The sequence below is a fragment of the Malaclemys terrapin genome, chromosome 7 (genome assembly GCF_027887155.1).
Source record: "Malaclemys terrapin pileata isolate rMalTer1 chromosome 7, rMalTer1.hap1, whole genome shotgun sequence".
In the NCBI taxonomy this organism is placed as follows: domain Eukaryota; kingdom Metazoa; phylum Chordata; order Testudines; family Emydidae; genus Malaclemys; species Malaclemys terrapin.
The window spans coordinates 59259924-59279197 of NC_071511.1; the positions used below are offsets into that span (position 1 = coordinate 59259924).

General features: G+C 46.5%; 1 protein-coding gene across 1 annotated transcript; it reads left to right on the plus strand.

Annotated features, from left to right (window-relative positions):
• Positions 1-5932: 5932 nt before the first annotated feature.
• Positions 5933-17234, plus strand: LOC128839939 (beta-microseminoprotein-like). Its single transcript, XM_054033286.1, has 4 exons — positions 5933-6103; positions 9060-9150; positions 13293-13398; positions 17010-17234. The coding sequence occupies exons 1-4, from the start codon at positions 6101-6103 to the stop codon at positions 17137-17139; spliced, it is 330 nt and encodes a 109-aa protein (XP_053889261.1). The 5' UTR covers positions 5933-6100; the 3' UTR covers positions 17140-17234.
• Positions 17235-19274: the final 2040 nt, after the last annotated feature.

The following is a 19274-nucleotide window of genomic DNA, read 5'->3' on the forward strand; positions in this document are numbered from 1 at the left end:
TCTCGTCCCCTAACGCCCCTACTCTACTTGCGCTACATTGATGACATCTTCATCATCTGGACCCATGGAAAAGAAGCCCTTGAGGAATTTCACCATGATTTCAATAATTTCCATCCCACCATCAACCTCAGCCTAGATCAATCCACACAAGCAGTCCATTTCCTGGACACTACTGTGCTAATAAGCGATGGTCACATAAATACCACCCTATACCGGAAACCTACTGACCGCTACACTTACCTACATGCCTCCAGCTTCCATCCAGGACACACCACACGATCCATTGTCTACAGCCAAGCTCTAAGATATAACCGCATTTGCTCCAATCCCTCGGATAGAGACAAGCACCTACAAGATATCTATCAAGCATTCTTAAAACTACAATACCCAATTAATGGACACAAATCTGACATCAGGAATCAAAATACTCAAAAACCAGTGGGAGAACACTTTAACCTGTCTGGTCATTCAGTGACAGACCTGCGGGTGGCTATATTACAACAGAAAAACTTCAAAAACAGACTCCAACGAGAGACTGCTGAGCTAGAATTGATATGCAAACTAGACACAATCAACTCAGGATTAAATAAGGACTGGGAATGGCTGAGCCATTACAAACGTTGACTCTATCTCCCCTTGTAAGTACTCTCACACTTCTTATCACACTGTCTGTACTGGGCTAGCTTGATTATCACTTCAAAAGTTTTTTTTCTCTTAATTAATTGGCCTCTCAGAGTTGGTAAGACAACTCCCACCTGTTTATGCTCTCTGTATGTGTGTATATATATCTCCTCAATATATGTTCCATTCTATATGCATCCGAAGAAGTGGGCTGTAGTCCACGAAAGCTTATGCTCTAATAAATTTGTTAGTCTCTAAGGTGCCACAAGTACTCCTGTTCTTCTTTTTGCGGATACAGACTAACACGGCTGTTACTCTGAAACATTACAAACATTGAATCTATCTCCCCTTGTAAGTATTCTCACACTTCTTCTCAAACTGTCTGTACTGGGCTAGCTTGATTATCACTTCAAAAGTTTTTTTTCTCTTAATTAATTGGCCTCTCAGAGTTGGTAAGACAACTCCCACCTGTTTATGCTCTCTGTATGTGTGTATATATATCTCCTCAATATATGTTCCATTCTATATGCATCCGAAGAAGTGGGCTGTAGTCCACGAAAGCTTATGCTCTAATAAATTTGTTAGTCTCTAAGGTGCCACAAGTACTCCTGTTCTTCTTTTTGCAGATACAGACTAACACGGCTGCTACTCTGAAACCTTTCTCGGTTATGTCATAAATGTGACATTATGCAATGCAGATTGCTACATGCAGCCTGTGAAACCATTGGAACCAGGTGATCACTCTGTAGGCAAGAAATCCTGTTCTTTTCAATTTGGTGCATGCCCCTGAGAACAGATCAACCTGGTCTGACTCATTTTAAGGGATTTATGCTGTCATGAGCCAGGAATGGATTTAGATGAAGAAAGAAGTGGGAGGGAAGTGGGATATTTGGAGAGTTGTGGATTTGTAGTTTAAAGCAGGAGAGAGCTGGCAAGGTGGAGCAGTGAGGGGAGGAGGAAGCGTCACATACGCCAAACTGCAATTTGATTTGGTTCAAAGAAGTAGCTTGGGTTGATTTGTCCAATTGTGTGCATTGATGATGTCCATTTAAAGTGGAACCTACATACCCTATTATCTTCTCAGAGCCAAAAGGTATCAGGAATGCGAATATTTCCTTTGCCAAAAATTAGCTCATGTTCAAAAATCACAGTTTTAAGATTTAGGAGATGAGTTAAGACTTCTGGAGTTCGATTTCCATTTTCCTAGCAGTGATGTCTCAGATAAGGACTGACACATGTGATCTGGAAAGGGGAAGATATAATGTTCTAAACACTTTGTAAAGCTTCTGGCCTAAGTCCTCCTTTCTCCACAGATGGCACTGCCCTTCTTTCCAAAAGAGAGAAACAGGGCCCAGTGGTTTGACTGTACTCCCCCCCTGAAGTGCAGTTCCATCCATCCACTCAGAGAACAGAAACAGCATCATGTGACTCAAGTGACCAGACAATGGTGAGAATGAAAATCTTATAGTAAATAAACAAAACAGGCACATTTCAAGAACAACCCATTGGGTGAAATTAGTTTGCAGATTGTTTGTCGAACGACAAAGATGAAACAACCTGCAAATGTCAGACATTGTTCATGAGCAATAAAAGGGGCTCAATTAATTCAACTATTAACTTCAAATAGCTCAGCCAGCTCGAATCACTCAACACCATCTTTTCCTGCCAAAAATGCAGATACCATCTTTACTGGAGATTCTTTGCTTCCCACTCTCATGGCCTGATATTTGCTTTTTTCTTTCCCAATGGCAGCTTTCCTATGCCTATTGAGTATGACAGAGAGGAACATGAAAGTATTTTCAACAAGGACACCTGCCTCTTCGGTGGAGAAGGCTGACCCCTCAAAAGCCGGCAAGGTTCATACTTGAGTGGGTTAACAATAAACCCACTCAGAATTTCTCTGTGTAGTGCCTCCTCTTTCCCTTCTACAAGATGATCACCCCTGGAATGAGTCTGTTCTTTGATCAGAGAGATTCACAGTGGTGTTTTAAGCATCACTACTAACAGTTGGCTTTCCTATGCCTTGCTGAGTAGCAACTCAATGTGTGAGACTACACTGTATCTGTATCTGTATCACACCGATCCTTCTAGTTTGCAAAACAATCATACTTCCCTGCAAAACCACTTCCATTCACCTAACTGCAAGAACTGCCAGGACCCGGCCCTGGTATTATCCTCTCTGTGCACCCAGAGCACATGACAGAGCTGGCTTTGAAAAATTAATGGCAATTTTATTCTCATTCACCAGTGAGAAAACAAACCAGCAAGCTGGCCCTGTGTCAGCAGCGTGAACAGCTCGGCTAGGACCCCAAACCTAGCCTGAACCAGGGCAGATCCTAGCCAAACCCATGCACAACCAGTCCTTCTCGGAAGACAAGTCTTCCTGCTCAGCATTACCCAAGTCATCTTCAGAGGTGGTTGTATGGGGGGAAGGGGCAGAGGCCTGACTTACCAGCACCCACTGTGCATGGACCCCAGATCCCTCATCCCAGGGTATTCAGGTGACACTGGGTGGCTTCCTTTCTTATTCGCAGCAGTCAATGACCAGGGCGGGGCCACCACCCTTCCCTCTCACCTTCCGTTCCCCCCCAAAAACCAAAGAAGCATCTGCCCCAAAGAGAATCCATCCCTGCTTTCAGACTGTGCCCAGTGCATGCTGGGAAAGGGCTTTGGAGTTTAAATCAATGCTGCATGCACAGACAGGCAGGGCAGGAGTGATCAGTACAGCTCAGGTGGGTACCTCCTTATCAAATCCCAGCACCTGGGTTTCAGGATCAGCCCTGTTAGATGGGGACACAGCACAGCCACACTTTGTAACCTCTGTACCACGGCACTAGCCATTGTAACTCAGTGGCCTCTCTTTAGGGTGACCAGACAAGAAGCATGAAAAATCAGGACAGGAGGTGTGGGGAGGGGGGTAATAGGAGCCTATATAAGAAAAAGGCCCCAAAATCAGGACTGTGCCTATAAAATCGGGACATCTGGTCACCCTACCTCTGTTCATTGGCTGGCATGACATTGGCTTGGCATCATGTTCGGGGTAATGGGATGCAAATACAGCAGTTATTAGCAGGGACCAAATGAACTTTCCCCTGACATCTAGTGACGAATTGGGGGAAGAGACTTCAGGAGCAGCCCATATTTGCATGGATGCACCCACAACTGAACCTCACTTGCTAAGCAGGGGAAGGGATGCCAAATCCCAGTGCAAGTCAAGGGGATGGGGACAGATGTTCCTGCATAGCCAGTGGTGCTGCTCCTTAAAGAGTCCTAGACATCTTTTGACTAGGGTTACCATACGTCCGGATTTTCCCGGACATGTCTGGCTTTTTGGTCCTCAAATCCCTGTCCGGGGGGAATTGCCAAAAAGCCGAACATGTCCGGGAAAATGCCGGCATCCCTGCCCCTGTCCCCTGCTCACCTGAGTGGTTCCGGCAGGCTGCGAGCTGCAGGCGGATTCCCCCGCGGTGGCGGCTGCTGCTGCTCCCCCCAGACACCTCAGCTCTGTGCAGCTGAAGAGCGGAGCTGCCCGAGCGCTACCGGCTTCACGGTTTGTCGGGCAGCCCCTAGACCTCCAGACCCTGTGCCCCCAGCCGGGCGCTTCTCCTCCCGGGATCTGGCTGCGCTGGGGAAGCGCCCAGCCAGGGGTGCAGCGGATCTGGAGGTCTGGGGGCTGCCCGGCAAACTGTGAAGCCGGTAGCACTCGGGCAGCTGTTTCGTGTGGCTAGGAGGGAGGAGAGGGAATGCTGGGCGCTCAGGGGAGGGGGGGGAGTTGGGGCGGGGACTTTGGGGAAGGGGCGGAGTTGGGGCGGGCTGGGGGCAGGGAAGGGGCGGGGTCAGGGCCCAGTGGAGTGTCTTCTTTTTTAAAACCTTAAATATGGTAACCCTATTTTGACCCTCTCCTCTCCAGTGATTACAGACAGAGCTGACTGGACTCAATTGAGATCCTTGTTTCTGTTCAGCTGTTACCAGAGCTGAAATCACTGACAAGCAGGTCTAGGCACTAAGCCTTATATCTGGTGGGGGGCAGACAGTGTTGCAGTGAAAGACAATGCAGCAGCTGCACTAGCAGTGAGGTTCCGTACTACCCAGGAAATCACTAAGAGCTGGTCTAAGCAGTGAAACTTCAGAGCATGGCATCACAGCAGTGGCAGTGATAGTAGTGGAGCTGAGCAGCAGCAAAAGAGAGCCACTTGCAGAGGTGGTGGTAGCAGTGGAATCACTGCTTAATGAGCTTCCCCCGCTTTTTCCAGGGTAGCTGGGCGAAGCCACCTCTTCACTTGGGATTCACTGATCAAGGACAATCAGATGTGGGCAAGGAGCAGCGCAGGGAAAGGGGTGTGCCGTGTTGAAGGGACTTTCACAGTGCAAAGTAGGAAACAGAGGCAAAGTACACTGCCCAATGTACAGTAGGGTGGGTGTTTGCTTATGGTTACACATTGTTGAGACATGGTTGTGGTGTTTACCCACATTAACGCTGGATTCCTTTTCCCTTGTATTAAACGTTTTCTTTTGTTATACATAAACTCAGTGCTCGCCAGTGGGAAGCATTGCCTCTTAGAGGTGCCCAGGGGTGGGTTTAGTTTTCCCAGATTGCTGGGTGGAGGCTCAAGCTAGTTCTGTTTAGTATTGTCAAGAGGAACCCCTAGATATTGTTGCTACCAACAACACCGACAGAAGGGTTACACACTCAAGTGACCATTTTGAACATACTATATAACAACTCCTACTGCAGGGAGCAAGGGGACAAAGCTGTTGGGGGAAAGGGACAAGTACATTTGAAGACATTCCCTTTGTTGAAATAATCCTTCTTTAACTCAAGCTTCCTTCTGTGGCTAAACTTTCAGCACCAGGTGGGAAGTGACTGGTACAACTACATTCCTACATGCAACCTCTGCTCATTGTGCTGAAATGTTAGCCCTTAATGCCAGCCTTGGCAACAGGGAGGTCTTGGCAGAAATGCTTCCCAGTGACCTGTATGAAGGCAACAGGAACAATAGAACCCTTCCCTCTTCCTCCTTTTTTGTTTCACCTGCAAGCAACCAAGTCATTCACCAGACCTCACCGAGCTGCTCCCCTGACCTGCCCACAAACTTGCTCTGCAGGAACACAATAGGTCTGTACTGTTTAGATGCAGAGGATCCTGGACTCCCTGCAAGGACACCCCAAATCTTGTCCATCTGCACCAATTCCACTATATCTGGGTTCTCGGCAGCCACTGAGAAGGGGCAGGACCAGGCCACTGGTGCTGCTCTGAACCAAACCTTCTTGTTAAACATTGGCCAAATCTTAGTGATGCCTATATATGTGAGGTCTTTGCATAATAGGCAACTGAGCTACTTCCGTGTGGTTTGTTTGTGCGGGGCTTGGCTTTGTAAGACATCTGTCTCTAGACTCTCCGTGCTATACGATAATTCACTGCAAACGAAGGTGTTACTCAGGCTGGACGCGTGCTTTGGAAGAAACACACTCTGGAAGAATGGTGAGTCAACACACATCTTTCCTCTTGTAAGAACAGGAGTAACACATCGCAATTTTAAAGTACAGATTTTGGATTTTCTTAGGGAAAGCTTCCCAGTTTCTACAGAACTTCTTGTCTGACTTGTATATTTCCTTATCTGAGGGGATTTCAAGTTTAAATCAATTATAAAATGACAAGGAATTTAAAAGAAAACAGACAGGTGCTGTGAATGAGAGAGACTCAGTGTTCAGGTTTTTTTTTTTTTTTTTGCCACCACTGTAACAGTCTGCCTGATTATAGGGATATTTAGAATCCCTCTCTTCTGTCTCATGTAAAGGGATCAAAAAAGGCTGGCTCCTGGGAGATTAGCTCATATTATAAATGAAAGCAAAGAGCCAAACTCTGCAGCCTTGACATGCTTCTAAACACTCACAGACTTCCAATGAGAATTTTAGTTGACACAGCTTGCAGTTACAGTGATTCAATTGAAGATTCCCCGAAACACGCCTAGCAGACTAGATATATTAAAATAAGGTTACAAAAGTTACCATTGGGCTCTAACGCAGCAGCTAACATGTCACATCAGAGACGTGCATTTGTTCAGCTCTACATAAAGACATGGTGAAGACTCAAGAACAAATGGATATAAACTGGACATTAGGAAGTTTAGACTTGAAATTAGACAAAGGGTTCTAACCATTAGAGGAGTGAAGTTCTGGAACAGCCTTCCAAGGGGAGTAATGGGGGCAAAAGACATATCTGGCTTCAAGACTAAGCTTGATAAGTTTATGGAGGGTATGATGGGAAAGCCTAATTTTGGCAATTAATTGATCTTTGATTATTAGCAGGAAAATATGCCCAATGGTCTGTGATGGGATGTTAGATGGGGTGGGATCTGAGTTACTACAGAGAATTCTTTCCTGGGTGCTGGCTGGTGAGTCTTGCCCACATGCTCAGGGTTTAACTGATCGCCATATTTGGGATCGGGAAGGAATTTTCCTCCAGGGCAGATTGGCAGAGGCCCTGGAGGTTTTTCGCCTTCCTCTGCAGCGTGGGGCACGGGTCACTTGCTGGAGGATTCTCTGCACCTTGAGGTCTTTAAACCATGATTTGAGGACTTCAATAACTCAGGCATAGGTTAGAGGTTTGTTACAGGAGTGGGTGGGTGAGATTCTGTGGCCTGCGCTGTGCAGGAGGTCAGACTAGATGATCATAATGGTCCCTTCTGACCTTAAAGTCTATGAGTCTACGAGACTCAGGTGGAGTCTTCTCTAGGTCACTGATTTCGCTCCCTCCCAGGGCAGTCGGTAATCACAAATGGCTAATACCACCTGAAGGCTGTTTGCTGCCTGCCTGAACTGAGCTGGGAGTCTCTACTGGAATAATTCATTTGTAAAAAAAAATAAAAAAAAATACTGTTTGCATGGGGGAAAACGCCCACATTTGTGCAGAATATTGTTTGCACTGAATTATTAGGCCAGCTCTGGTCTCAGTGCAGCTCCTAGTGGAAGAATATCTGCACTACAACCACCATTGATTGTCACTCTTGGCAATTTCAGCAGAGGCCATGTATTCCTTGTTTGACCAGCACTAAATTCACTCAGGTGATGAGAGGTGACCCAGCCTCCAGCCCTCCACTTCTAAAATGGAACCAGGAGGAGCTCAGCCTAAAATGGCCATCAAATTCAGCCTTCATGATTAAGGACACAAGAGGGGAAAACAATAGATATATTGTCATTCTAAATTAATGTAGCCACACAAGGTAAGAGATCCTGCCTCAGGGTTGGATTCTCCTTTGTGCCCAAGCTCTGGAGAGGGAGCACCGGGAAACCAGTTATGGCTCCCTGATTTGGATCAGTCTCAAAGCTCAGAGCAACTGAGGGGCTGCTCAGGTTATGGCACTGGTGTCAGCTCCGTGCTAGTGGAGGACAGGTGTGACCATACCGATATTTGCCCTACACTGGGGTTGGGAGGAAGCTCCTGCAGGAATTGGCTGCAGCATCTTTTCCCCAGCAGAAAGTTTGCCTGTTGCCAAGGGAATTCTCTGCTGCCCGTATACAGCCAGTTTCTGGCCCCTTTGCACCACGCTCAGTGATGCAAAGAGGCTTAGAATCAGGTGGCTTTTGTACAAGGGTGGTGTGATTCACTGTGATTGTATAGCAAGCAAAATGCTGATACAGGGACTGGGCCAACCAAAGACTAATGGGCTAAATTTATCTAATATAGACAGGCCAAAAGATGTATCTAGTCCTGGGACTAAACTGAAAGGCATTCAGGCATGACTACATCAGACTATGATGCTCTCAGCGTAGGCAGGCTGAAAAGAAATGGCAAGAACACACCCTCTAGGCAAGGTGTCAATATGCTATTATTCCTTTGACTGGCTGCAATGAGCTCTCTCTGACCCTAACGCGGTATAAATCATTTTTACAGTGCAACAGTACGGAGCAAGCGTTCCATTTCTGATACTTTTTATTAGACAGTCAAGTGCTATCCCAGGGGAATTCTGAAGTGTTGCCAACTGCTGGAATATTAATAGGTGGAAACGAAGAGCACAGAAAGTTGATGTCATGATGTGGGTGTCAGGAAAGGTCGGGCATAACTAAACAAAGAAATAGTGCCGGTGGAGTTAAATTCTCCAACTGGGCAGAGTGGGATGTCACTATAATAAATGGACTAATTATATGAAGATAAGGTTCATACCCACAATTGTTCCCAGGGATTTCTACCCCTGTAGAAAAAGCCTCCACCTGATTCTAAGGCTTTGATCTGTCAGAGCAAGAAACCACAGGCTTAAACAGGTTAATTAAGCTACATTAAAATTAAGCACATGCTTAAGTGTTTTGCTGAGGAGTAGCTTCCCTCTGTGAATTTATTAATCAATAAGGAGATGTGTCCTGATTATTTCTATGCTAATAAGCAATTTTTTAGCTATGAACTTTCAAGTGACTATGTTTGAGTCGTCCGGCATTTACAGATGCACATGTTGGGCCTCCTTATCATTGTCGTCTCAGTGACATTATGCGATGCACAATGCTGGCTGACAAGAATTGAATCTGATGCACAAGGTAAGAAATCCTGCTGTCTGGACTCTCTTCTGTGCCTAAGTTCTTCTGAGGGAACATCACAGATCCTGAGAACTCATTGGCCACTGCCCCAATAAAGCGCAGAGCAACTGAGACGCTGCTCTAACCCACTGGTGTAGCCACTGGTGGAGAGGTGTCACAGTCCCCTGGGGAGGGAGGAGGCTGGTGCAAGCCAGCAAAAAGTTCCCCTATTCCAAGGGAATTACCTGTTGGCTGTATGCAGTCCATTTCTGGCCCCTTTGCACTACCTCAGCAGATCTCAGTGTGGAATCTGGCCTTCTCCATGCGCATCACTGAGAACAGAGTTGTTTGCCAAATTTAGCACCTGTCTGTTGAAACCTAACCAGGGACAAGAAACCAGGGAAGATGGGGAGGGACGTGGGGTGGCTGGTGAGTCCTGAATACAGATTTACTGTTGGAGAAGGTGGTAAACTGAGGCCATGAGAGAAAGGGGACTGGGGAAGTGTTAGTGATGCTACACATTCCAGAATAGTTTTCTGAAAGTTTGCACAGCCAAAAGAGCCCTTACACATATGGATTTTGGGGCACAAGTGACGTTTGTACAGAGATTTTTCAAAGGAACAGCCGGACATGTGTTCATAAAAGGCACAAGTGGGTGAAGGCTGTGGGGGGCTGGCTCCCAGGAGTTGTGCAGCTCTTATTTTCAGAACTGGATGGGATGAGATTATGGTAATTTACCCAAACACGAGCCAGTCATGGCGCCAAGAAGGTTCAGGGCCCAACAGCCAACGGAGGGCTTCCACTGCAGTTCAGAAGAGGCAGTCTTTGACACAAGGACTTTGGTGGGTGGGGGGATGTGGGAGATGAAGGCTAGCAGATTTCTTGGGGGACACCCAAGAACAAGCATCAGTTCGACAAGTGTTTGCACTCCGGTGGGTAAGAGAGAAGAGGCAGGAGAAGATGAGAGATGCAGGAGCACTGGGGACATCACGGAATCAGCCAGGCTGTAGCATGCACAAACCTTTTGCCTGGAGTGTCTTGCCCAGTGTACTGGTGGTGAACACTGTTCTAAAATGCACTGTGTCCAGCCTGTGTAGGGGTGCATTCCAGCAGTGCCAAGACCTGCCACGTTGCAAGCTGGCTGCTCTCATGACTACCAGGACCAGGCTGAGCAGTGCACCTGAACACATACAGAGACAGCAGACAGCGCAGCATTCTGAATCCCCCTTTTAAAAAGTCTCTCTGCTGTGCATGTGGCCGTGCCTTGAACATGCTCTTGTCAGGCATAATTTTCAGCTTGCCCGTGCAGGTCCATGGGCTTCCTGAAAGTAGGTGTCATTCTAAGGTAGCAGGAAAATGCATGGATAAAGGTGTCAATGGATGTCCTAATGGGACCTTTGAAAACCTGGCCCCCAATGGATCTGATCTGGTAAACAAGCTTAGAGTTCATTTATCTGATTGCATGCAGTCGGAGCCCATTTTAATTGGCATTTACCCTTCTATTTTATGTTATCTGGGTCAAGAAGGAACATATTTAGACTCATAAAAGGAGACGATGATTCATGCTGCAGTGGTTGGTTAGTTTCCAGGGTTTTTTTGGGCAGGGTGTGTGTGTGGGGGGGAGATACACAGCAACGAGAACTAAGGCTAATTTCCTAGGGCTGAGGAAAATTATGAACAAAATTGATTGAGGAAAAATTTGAATGAAAATTAGGAATTGTTTAAGAAGAGTTTATTGGATGGCCAATAAGCCACACTTTCATAATTGTGAAAGGGGATAACTTTAATTAAAAAGCCATCCTGGTTAAAAGGAGAACTGAAGGCAGCAGTTAGAAATATGCATATAACTAATTGGAAAAAAGGGGAAGTAGTTAGCAATCAATATAAATTGGAAGTATTGTAGAAAGTTGATATGGGAAGCTAAACACATCAGGGAAGTGTCCACGGCTGGCAGGGCCATTGGCAACAAGGAGGTTTTTTTTAAAGGATATCTGGAACAAAAGAAATCCTAAGAATTGTGCAGGTTCATTAATAGATGAAATGGTAAAGTTGCTGATAATGATACAAAGAAGGTGTTAAATACATATTTCTGTTCTGTATTTGGAAAGAAGCAGGATGGTGTATTACTAGGAGGAGGAACTACTTTCAAGGCCATTCATGATTTGTCCCCACCCTACTTCTCATCTCTCATTATTTATTAATATGTCAACTCCCACCTCCAACTCGTCCATTATGCCAACTTCTATTGCTCACTTGTTAAATTTGCAAACAAGCCCCTTTGTGCTTACTCCCATGCTGCCCCACACACTTTGGAGGAGCTCCCTGAAAACATCCACAATGCTACCTCATTATCCACCTGCAAATCCCTCCTCATAACTCTCCTTTCCCATGATGCTTACAAAAAACTTGACATTGGGTTATGGTGCTGGTGTGCTGAGACCACTGCCTATTATGCTGACCAATATTGTCTCATTGTTTCCTTATACTCCTGCCTGTATCTGCTGTCTCTTGTCTTATACTTAGATTGTAAGCTCTTTGGGGCAGAGACAGTCTTTTTGTTCTGTGTTTGTACAGCACCTAGCACAATGGGGTAAGCACCATGGTAACACAAATGATAAACAGCAACAACTAAGGAGAATGTTAAATGGCATCTGCTAGGGATAACATTTTTAAGATCAGCAGGCCCAGATAACTGGCACCCAAGAGCCGTAGGAGAATTGGCTGAGGAGATCTGAGCCATTTTTAATAAATCTTGGAATACTGGGGAAATTCCAGAGGACTGGGAGGATGTAAGTGCTGTGATAATATGCATAAAGGGCAAGTGAAATGACCCTTTTAATAAGACAGAGTTACCCTGACATAAGTGTTGGGAAAAACAACAAAGCTGATGTGGGATTCCATCAATAAAGAATTAGAGGACAGAAATATAATTAATGCCACTCAACATTGTTTTTTGGAAAATATGTCTTATCAAATAACGAACTCAGGTTTGAGATTACAAATTTGGTTGATAATGATTCAGAAACATCAAAACACTTCATTTCAGCTAGTTCAGCCTTAATCTTTGTCCTCCTGAGATGCCGCTGAGCCTCAAACCTCTATCTGTAGTCCAGTCTCCCCAGCTGGACGACATCTCCCATGATGCATCATGGCCATGTGCCACTGCAGCAATTCAACCAATGGGAACAAAATGGTACAGCATAGGAGATGTAGTCCAGCTGGGGCACCTGACTCAAAGAAACATCCAAACTACAACTCCCATGAGGCACTGCAGAAGCTCAAGGCAGACACAGATTTGGGTCAGTTTGACATTAAATGGAACATTTTGGTTTGGAAAACTAAAACATTTCTATTTGGCTTTGCCCAGCTTGGTGAGGAATAAAATCAGTTTTTTTGGCAAAGTTGAAATTTTTCCCATGGAAAGTTTTGATTTTTTTGTGGTTTTTTTTTCATTCAAAAACATGTTGATAGAGCTATTAGAACAATTTCTACTAGCTGGCTCCTATTATCCTAGTATTTCAGTGCTTTGCAAACACTAATTATCTTCACAACGCCTCTGTAAGGTAAGGGAACTGACTCAAAAATGAATCATTACCTCCCTGGTGATGAAGTAATTCCCATTTTCCATATAAGGAACAGAGGCAGAGAGAGATTATTTGACCTACCCTGGGTCACACAAGGAATCTCTGGAAGAGCTGGGAATTGAACTCTTCTCTCCTGAGTCCCAAGCCAGGGCCCTAATCACAAGAATTTGAAATGTACTAGCAATTGAACCAAAGGCCATTGAAGTCAACAGGAGTTTGTCCATGACTTCAATGGGCTTTAGATCAGGCCTTAAAAATGTGTGCCAATAATTTGATTCAGTGGGATCCGAAAGGAGAATTAGCTTTTCAAGCAATCTCTCCTCAACTGCAATCCTCTCTGTCTCCTGAATTGTCCAGGGTCTTACATTGGTCTGTCTCCTCTTGTTTAGATTGTTACGTCCTTTAGACAGGGAATGGGTCTTAGAGGCTTAGAGTTTATGGTGCTATATAAGACTTAGAACAAACAAATTACACTCCAGCCTCATATTAAATATACCAAGCTCAAACCCAGATTTGATAAACAATTTTAAGTTAATTGTACTGTTGGCATGTACCAGCAAGTTGGTTATGTCCTTTCAGGCTGCATTGATGAGAATGGAGTGCTACATGAATTCAACTCCAAATGGAAAACGAAGGATTGCCAGAGCTGTAGCTGTAGCAAGGAAACAATGGGGTGCTGCAGCCTGTAAGTATAAAATAAATGCACAGTGATTTTTCCTGCAGGGTTCAGGCCACACACTCATATTTCTCTGGGGCGGGGGGAAAATACAAAGCTGACGTAGTGACGTCACAGCCAGTCCATCGCCTCGTGGCCCTGCGTGGCTTCGCAGCAACTCTGCCTCAGGTTTCCCCCACCAGACAGCTGTTTGGCCCTGCAACAGTCTGCCTCACCTCACCACACCAGCCCTCCAGCCAGCTCACTTATAATCACATCCCTTCCAGGGTAATAAGTCCCACAGGCTGACAGTCCAGTGTCCCTATATAAGGTCATCAGCCCCAGCCCCAGCCCTGCACCCTCTTCCTCAGGGAGGCTTTACTATCGCCATTTTGAGGGAACCCAGGCCCAGCCCTGTCTCTAGGGTTTCTGCCCAGGAACTCTGTGTTTAAGCAGCTAGAACCTGCTCCTTACAATCCCTTGCTGCTTCCCTTGCTGTTGCCCTGGGCTACTTCCTACCTGCTCCACCTGTCCACAGGACTACTCCCTCCAGACCCCTCTCTGTCTCTCTCTGGAAGTCCAACTCCTGGTGCAGCATCTTGCCGGTCTGCTTGCTGAGAAGTCTCCTCTCCAGAGTTCCCAGCCTTTCTAGCAGCCACCCCTTGTCTTATCTGCTGCCTTCTTATTCCAGCTGTCAATGTCCCAGCAATTAGCTGCAGCGGAGGAGGTGGTGGGTGAGATTCTGTGGCCTGTGTTGTGCAGGAGGTCAGCTAGTTGATCATAACGGTCCCTCTGACCTTAAAGTCTACGATTCTACCTGTTAACCCCTTAGTGGCTATGGTAGGATGGGTTCTATACACTCAATTCAAATACTCCAAAGGCACAGCTCTCCTGAGAGAAATTTTTGCCGTTACATCGACTCAACAAGTCATTATACTAAAGAATAAATAAAAGTGGGTTTAAGCCACAACAATTTGGATTGAGAGTAAGCTTTATAACCTCCCCCCCAAAATAATTTAAGGGGGATTCAGATCTCAGATTTGGGTTCAAAGATGGACCCATGTGCAAAATGTGCATCGATTGTGATTTCAAACACTCTGAACATGAACAGTCCCCGCTCCAACTACTAGACCACCCTAACTTACTCATCACACAGTAATTTACATCCTATGGTAGAGTTCACAGTAGTTGTAACTGAGATAGAGAAGGCACTGCCATTCTAACTCCACACACCACCCATTTTTAACTGCCCACATTTGAAATATGTTCCTTGTGTGTGTGCACGCACATGTAACATTCTTTGCTTGGTCTCAGCCCAAAGGTAAAATTTAATCTGAGCTAATTTGATCCAGAACTTTTTGAGTTATGGGCATAGAATCATAGAATATCAGGGTTGGAAGAGACCTCAGGAGGTCATCTAGTCCAACCCCATGCTCAAAGCAGGACCAACCCCAACTAAATCATCCCAGCCAGGGCTTTGTCGAGCCAGGCCTTAAAAACCTTCTATGCAGGGCTAGAAGGGACCTTGAGACAGCAAAGAGGGCTGGACTTGATGATGAGGCAAGACCAAGTAAACCTAGATCACCCCTGGCATGTGTTTGTCCAACCTATTCTTAACAACCTCCAATGATGGGGTTTCCACAACTTCCTTTGGAAGCCTATTCCAGAGCTTAACTATCCATATAGTTAGAAAGCTTTTCTTAATATCTAACCTAAAACTCCCTTGCTGCAGATTAACCCCATTACTTCTTGTCCTACGTTCAGTGGACATGGAGAACAATTGATCAATGGCCTTTTTGTAACAGTCCTTAACGTATCTGAAGACTATCAGGTCCCCTTCTCCCCCAGCCTTCTTTTCTCAAGTCTAGACATGCCCAGTTTTTTTTATCCTTTCCTCATAGATCAGGTTTCCTAAACCTTTTATCATTTTTTGTTGCTCTCTTCTGGACTCTCTCCAATTCGCTTATATCTTTTGTAAAATGTGGCACCAAGAACTGGACACAATGCTCCTGCTGAGGCCTCTCCAGTGCCAACTACAGAGGGACAGTTATCTTTGATGACTTACATACAACACTCTTCTTAATACAGGCCAGAATATTAGCCTTTTTTCCGTCACATTGGCGGTTCATATTCAATTTGTGATCTACTATAACCCCCAGATCTTTTTCAGCCTTACTACCACCTACCCAGTTATTCCCCATTTTGTAGCTGTGCATTGAATTTTTCCTTCTAAAGTTTAGTACTTTGCACTTTTCTTTATCGAATTTCCTGTTGATTTCAGACAAATTCTCTAATTTGTCAAGGTCTTTTTGTATTCTAAAACTGTCCTCCAAAGTGCTTGCAGCCACTTCCAGGTTGGTGTCATCTGCAAGTTTTATAAGCATCCTCTCCACTCCATTATCCGAGTTATTAATGAAAATACTGAATAGTACCGGACCCAGGACTAACCCCTGTGGGACCCCAGTAGATATGCCCTCCCCATTTGACAGCAAACTATTGATAACTACTCTTTGAGTATGATGTTTCAACCAGTTGTGCACCCAACTTATAATAATTTCATCTAGACTACATTTCCCTAGTTTGCTTTTGAGAATCACATGGGACTGTTTCAAAAGCCTCACTAAAATGAAGGTACATCACATCTACTGCTTCTCCCCATCCTCTAGGCCAGTAACCCTTTCAAAGTAAAAAGTTTCAGTAGTCCATGTCTCGCTGGGAGCTAATGAAGGTTCCCTAGAGATGCTTGTCTGTAGGAGAATCTACTGTCGGAGAAACTGAATGTTTTAAGGAGAAGTGTTTTTGCAGGTCACCTGTTTCAATACACTTTGGGGACACTCTTAACAACATATATGAGAATTTGGAGCGAGAAAAGCTCCTGAAATACACTGCACTAAATGAACAATTTGAAACGTCTAATCACACCCAATATACATTTCCACACAGGGCATTTCTAAAAGCCCCTCTGAAATTCATTTCAGTGTGCTGACACATAGAGATGCAGTTCTACCTCTAATAATAACCACCTATTATGATTTATTTTTAAATTGCTGATTAATCCTCACACAGTCCCAGTGAAGTACAGTATGTATGTGTAACTAGATCCCTTCCCCTGTTCAGTGGGGCACAGAAATTTGGCAGTGTTCATAGCAATGAGGACTGCCCACAAACTTCCAAAGGAAGCACTGTAGGTGCTCCAAATGTCAGAACCTAACACTGGGTGGGTTTGCCCAGACATGACACTCATACGCAGGGGTCATAAAATAAAAGGGACTTTTGCTCTTGGTTTGCCAGAGAGACGATAAAAAGACAAATGTCTGTTAGAACATAGAGCAGCTCAATTCGAGTTCCACTAAGCATCATGAAATAGCATTAGGCTAGGACACATAGCACAGTGACAATTCTAATAACTGCCACTTACCAACAGTTGAAGCTCTTGGCCTGCACACAGGTACACAACAGGTATTAAGGGCCTGATTCTCCACTCCACTACTCCAGGGTAAGTACTCCTTGACTTCAGTGAACTAACGCTAGCATAAACCCAGAGTAACCAAGTGGAGAGTCACAGCCCACATTTGCTGTCTCTCTGTAGTATCCTGACATATCTCACACACTTGTGTTTGCTTTGTTTTTCCCACTGACAGCGTTATCACCCCTAGGATCTATGACGAAGAGAAATGTGAAAGTATATTCTACGAGGAGACCTGTAGCTACAAAGTGGTGGAGAAGGCCGACCCCTCTAAGCTCTGTGAGGTCCACGGTGCCGTAGGCTAACAAACAACCCATTCAGAATCAAGATCGGCGTCTGGGCAAATCCTTTTGGATCACAGTTGTTTTTAAGTGTCCTTAAGCAATTCAGTGTGTGAGAATACCAGCCCTGTATTTGATTCTAGGGTGTTTCTGTTACTGTCTGTGGTGGCATAATCGAGCTATGAGCACAGGTCTTGTAAATTCTTTTCTAATGATCATTTGATTAAAATAAACTCTGATACAGCATCAAAGATCTGTCAGAGAATCTTCTTAATCTTTTCTCTCGCCATCACTGTTGCTGGAACCACTGGACGCATGTGGAGGAAGCATGCATGCTATAAAGGACTCTGAAAGAGCCTTTGCTTTCTTTCCAGCAGGGAACTCAAGCTGCTGCAGGTTCACAAGTGATCAGGGGATATTTTATGGACAAGTTTATCCTTCCCAAACCCTCCTTGAACGCATGGCCTGGTGTTGTCCAATGCCGTAGCACCCTTTGGATCAGACTCAGTGAATGGTCTGTAAGTAGCAGCAGTCCATTACAATATCCCAAACACAGCACAGCGCTGATGGAAGCCTCCCACACCTGCTCTCACATTCATCTGGGTAAGTGTCCACTAAGAGGATGTCATGCATCCAGGAGCCTAGGCACCACAGCTCAGTTCTACAGTGCTGCAGCAGATGTGCGCAGGTGCAGGATGAGGAGGCAGCAGAGGAGCGTGCCCATCTGTGAAGATCAGTACGTCCGGTGGTTGTGCTTTGTGCCAGGAAACTGTTCAATGCAGGCAGAGTGCTGCACACCAAGAGATCACACTGATCCTTGGCATGCCAGGAGGGCAGACTCCATTTCTCGGCTAGTATAACAACTGAGTTTGCATCATGGCTCCGGAAACAGTGAGGGACAGAGGCAACAGATACATGTTCCCAGCCCCTAGGGCCTCCAGCAGTGTCTGGATGCCTGGGTGACTTTGGCCAGCAGAATGTTCTCATGGCACCTTCAGCAGCCCCAAGCAAAGCACTCTGTGGGGTTCCAGAAAATCTGTCCATGCATGGTATAGGCAGCTGTCCCTGCAGGAGGTCAGACTAGAAGATCATAATGGTCCCTTCTGACCTTAAAGTCTATGTCCCTGTCCCAAGTGGTGGGCCATGGTCCTTCTGGGCTTAGGAAAGTCCCCACGTGGGTGGATAAGGAGACTTGGAAAGTGTACTGACATGTCAGATCTGTCCCTAAGTACTAGTGACAAAAGTACCTGGGATAGTAGGTATAGGGTGACCAGACGTCCCGATTTTATTGGGACTGTCCCGATATTTCCTTGTTTGTCCCGCGTCCCGACCGACGTGCGGTTGGGACGCGGGACAAACAAGGAAATGCTCCAGAGCCCGGAAGTGCTCGCCTCCCCCCCCGCCCCGACTCCACCCCTTCTCCCCCGATTGGCTCCCTCCCCAAATCCCCGCCTCTTCCCCAGGCTCACCATTCCTCCTCCCTCCGCAAGGGCTGGAGGGAGCCCCGGAGACGCAGGGGAAGCGCGGGGCCGGGGTGAGTAAGAGTCCGGCCTGGCGCTGAGTGCAGGCAGGACTCAGTTGGGTGGTAGGGAGAGGAGGGGGGCGGCCCGCGGGGCCAGGCGGCGGCTGTTCTCCCCCCTGGGCAGCGGGACTCGGGAGCAGCCGCTGCTGCAGCTCCCACTGCCGCGGGGGGAGGAAGCGGCCGATGGCCAAGCTCGGCGGCTGCGGCTCTGGCGCCCGGGCCCGAACCTCCCGAGCCGAGGCCTGCTGCAGGGACCCAGCAGTACGCACGCTGCGCAGCCCCTGGCCAGTCATGTCTGGGCTGCTGCCCAGCTGGTACTATCCCGCGGCGGCCCCGGAGTGGGGGCAGCAGGCCCCAGAGCCCCCGACCCGCTCGGGTCCCGCAGGGGAATGAACAGGGCTGGGCTGCCGATGCTTCCGCCCCAGCCAGTCGCGTCTGGGCTGCTGCCCAGCTGGTGCTATCGCGCGGCGGCCCCGCATGCAATCAGATAAATGAACTCTAAGCTTGTTTACCAGATCAGATCCATTGGGGGCCAGGTTTTCAAAGGTCCCATTAGGACATCCATTGACACCTTTATCCCTACCACCCAACTGAGTCCTGCCTGCTCGGGGCCAGGCCAGACTCTCACTCACCCTGG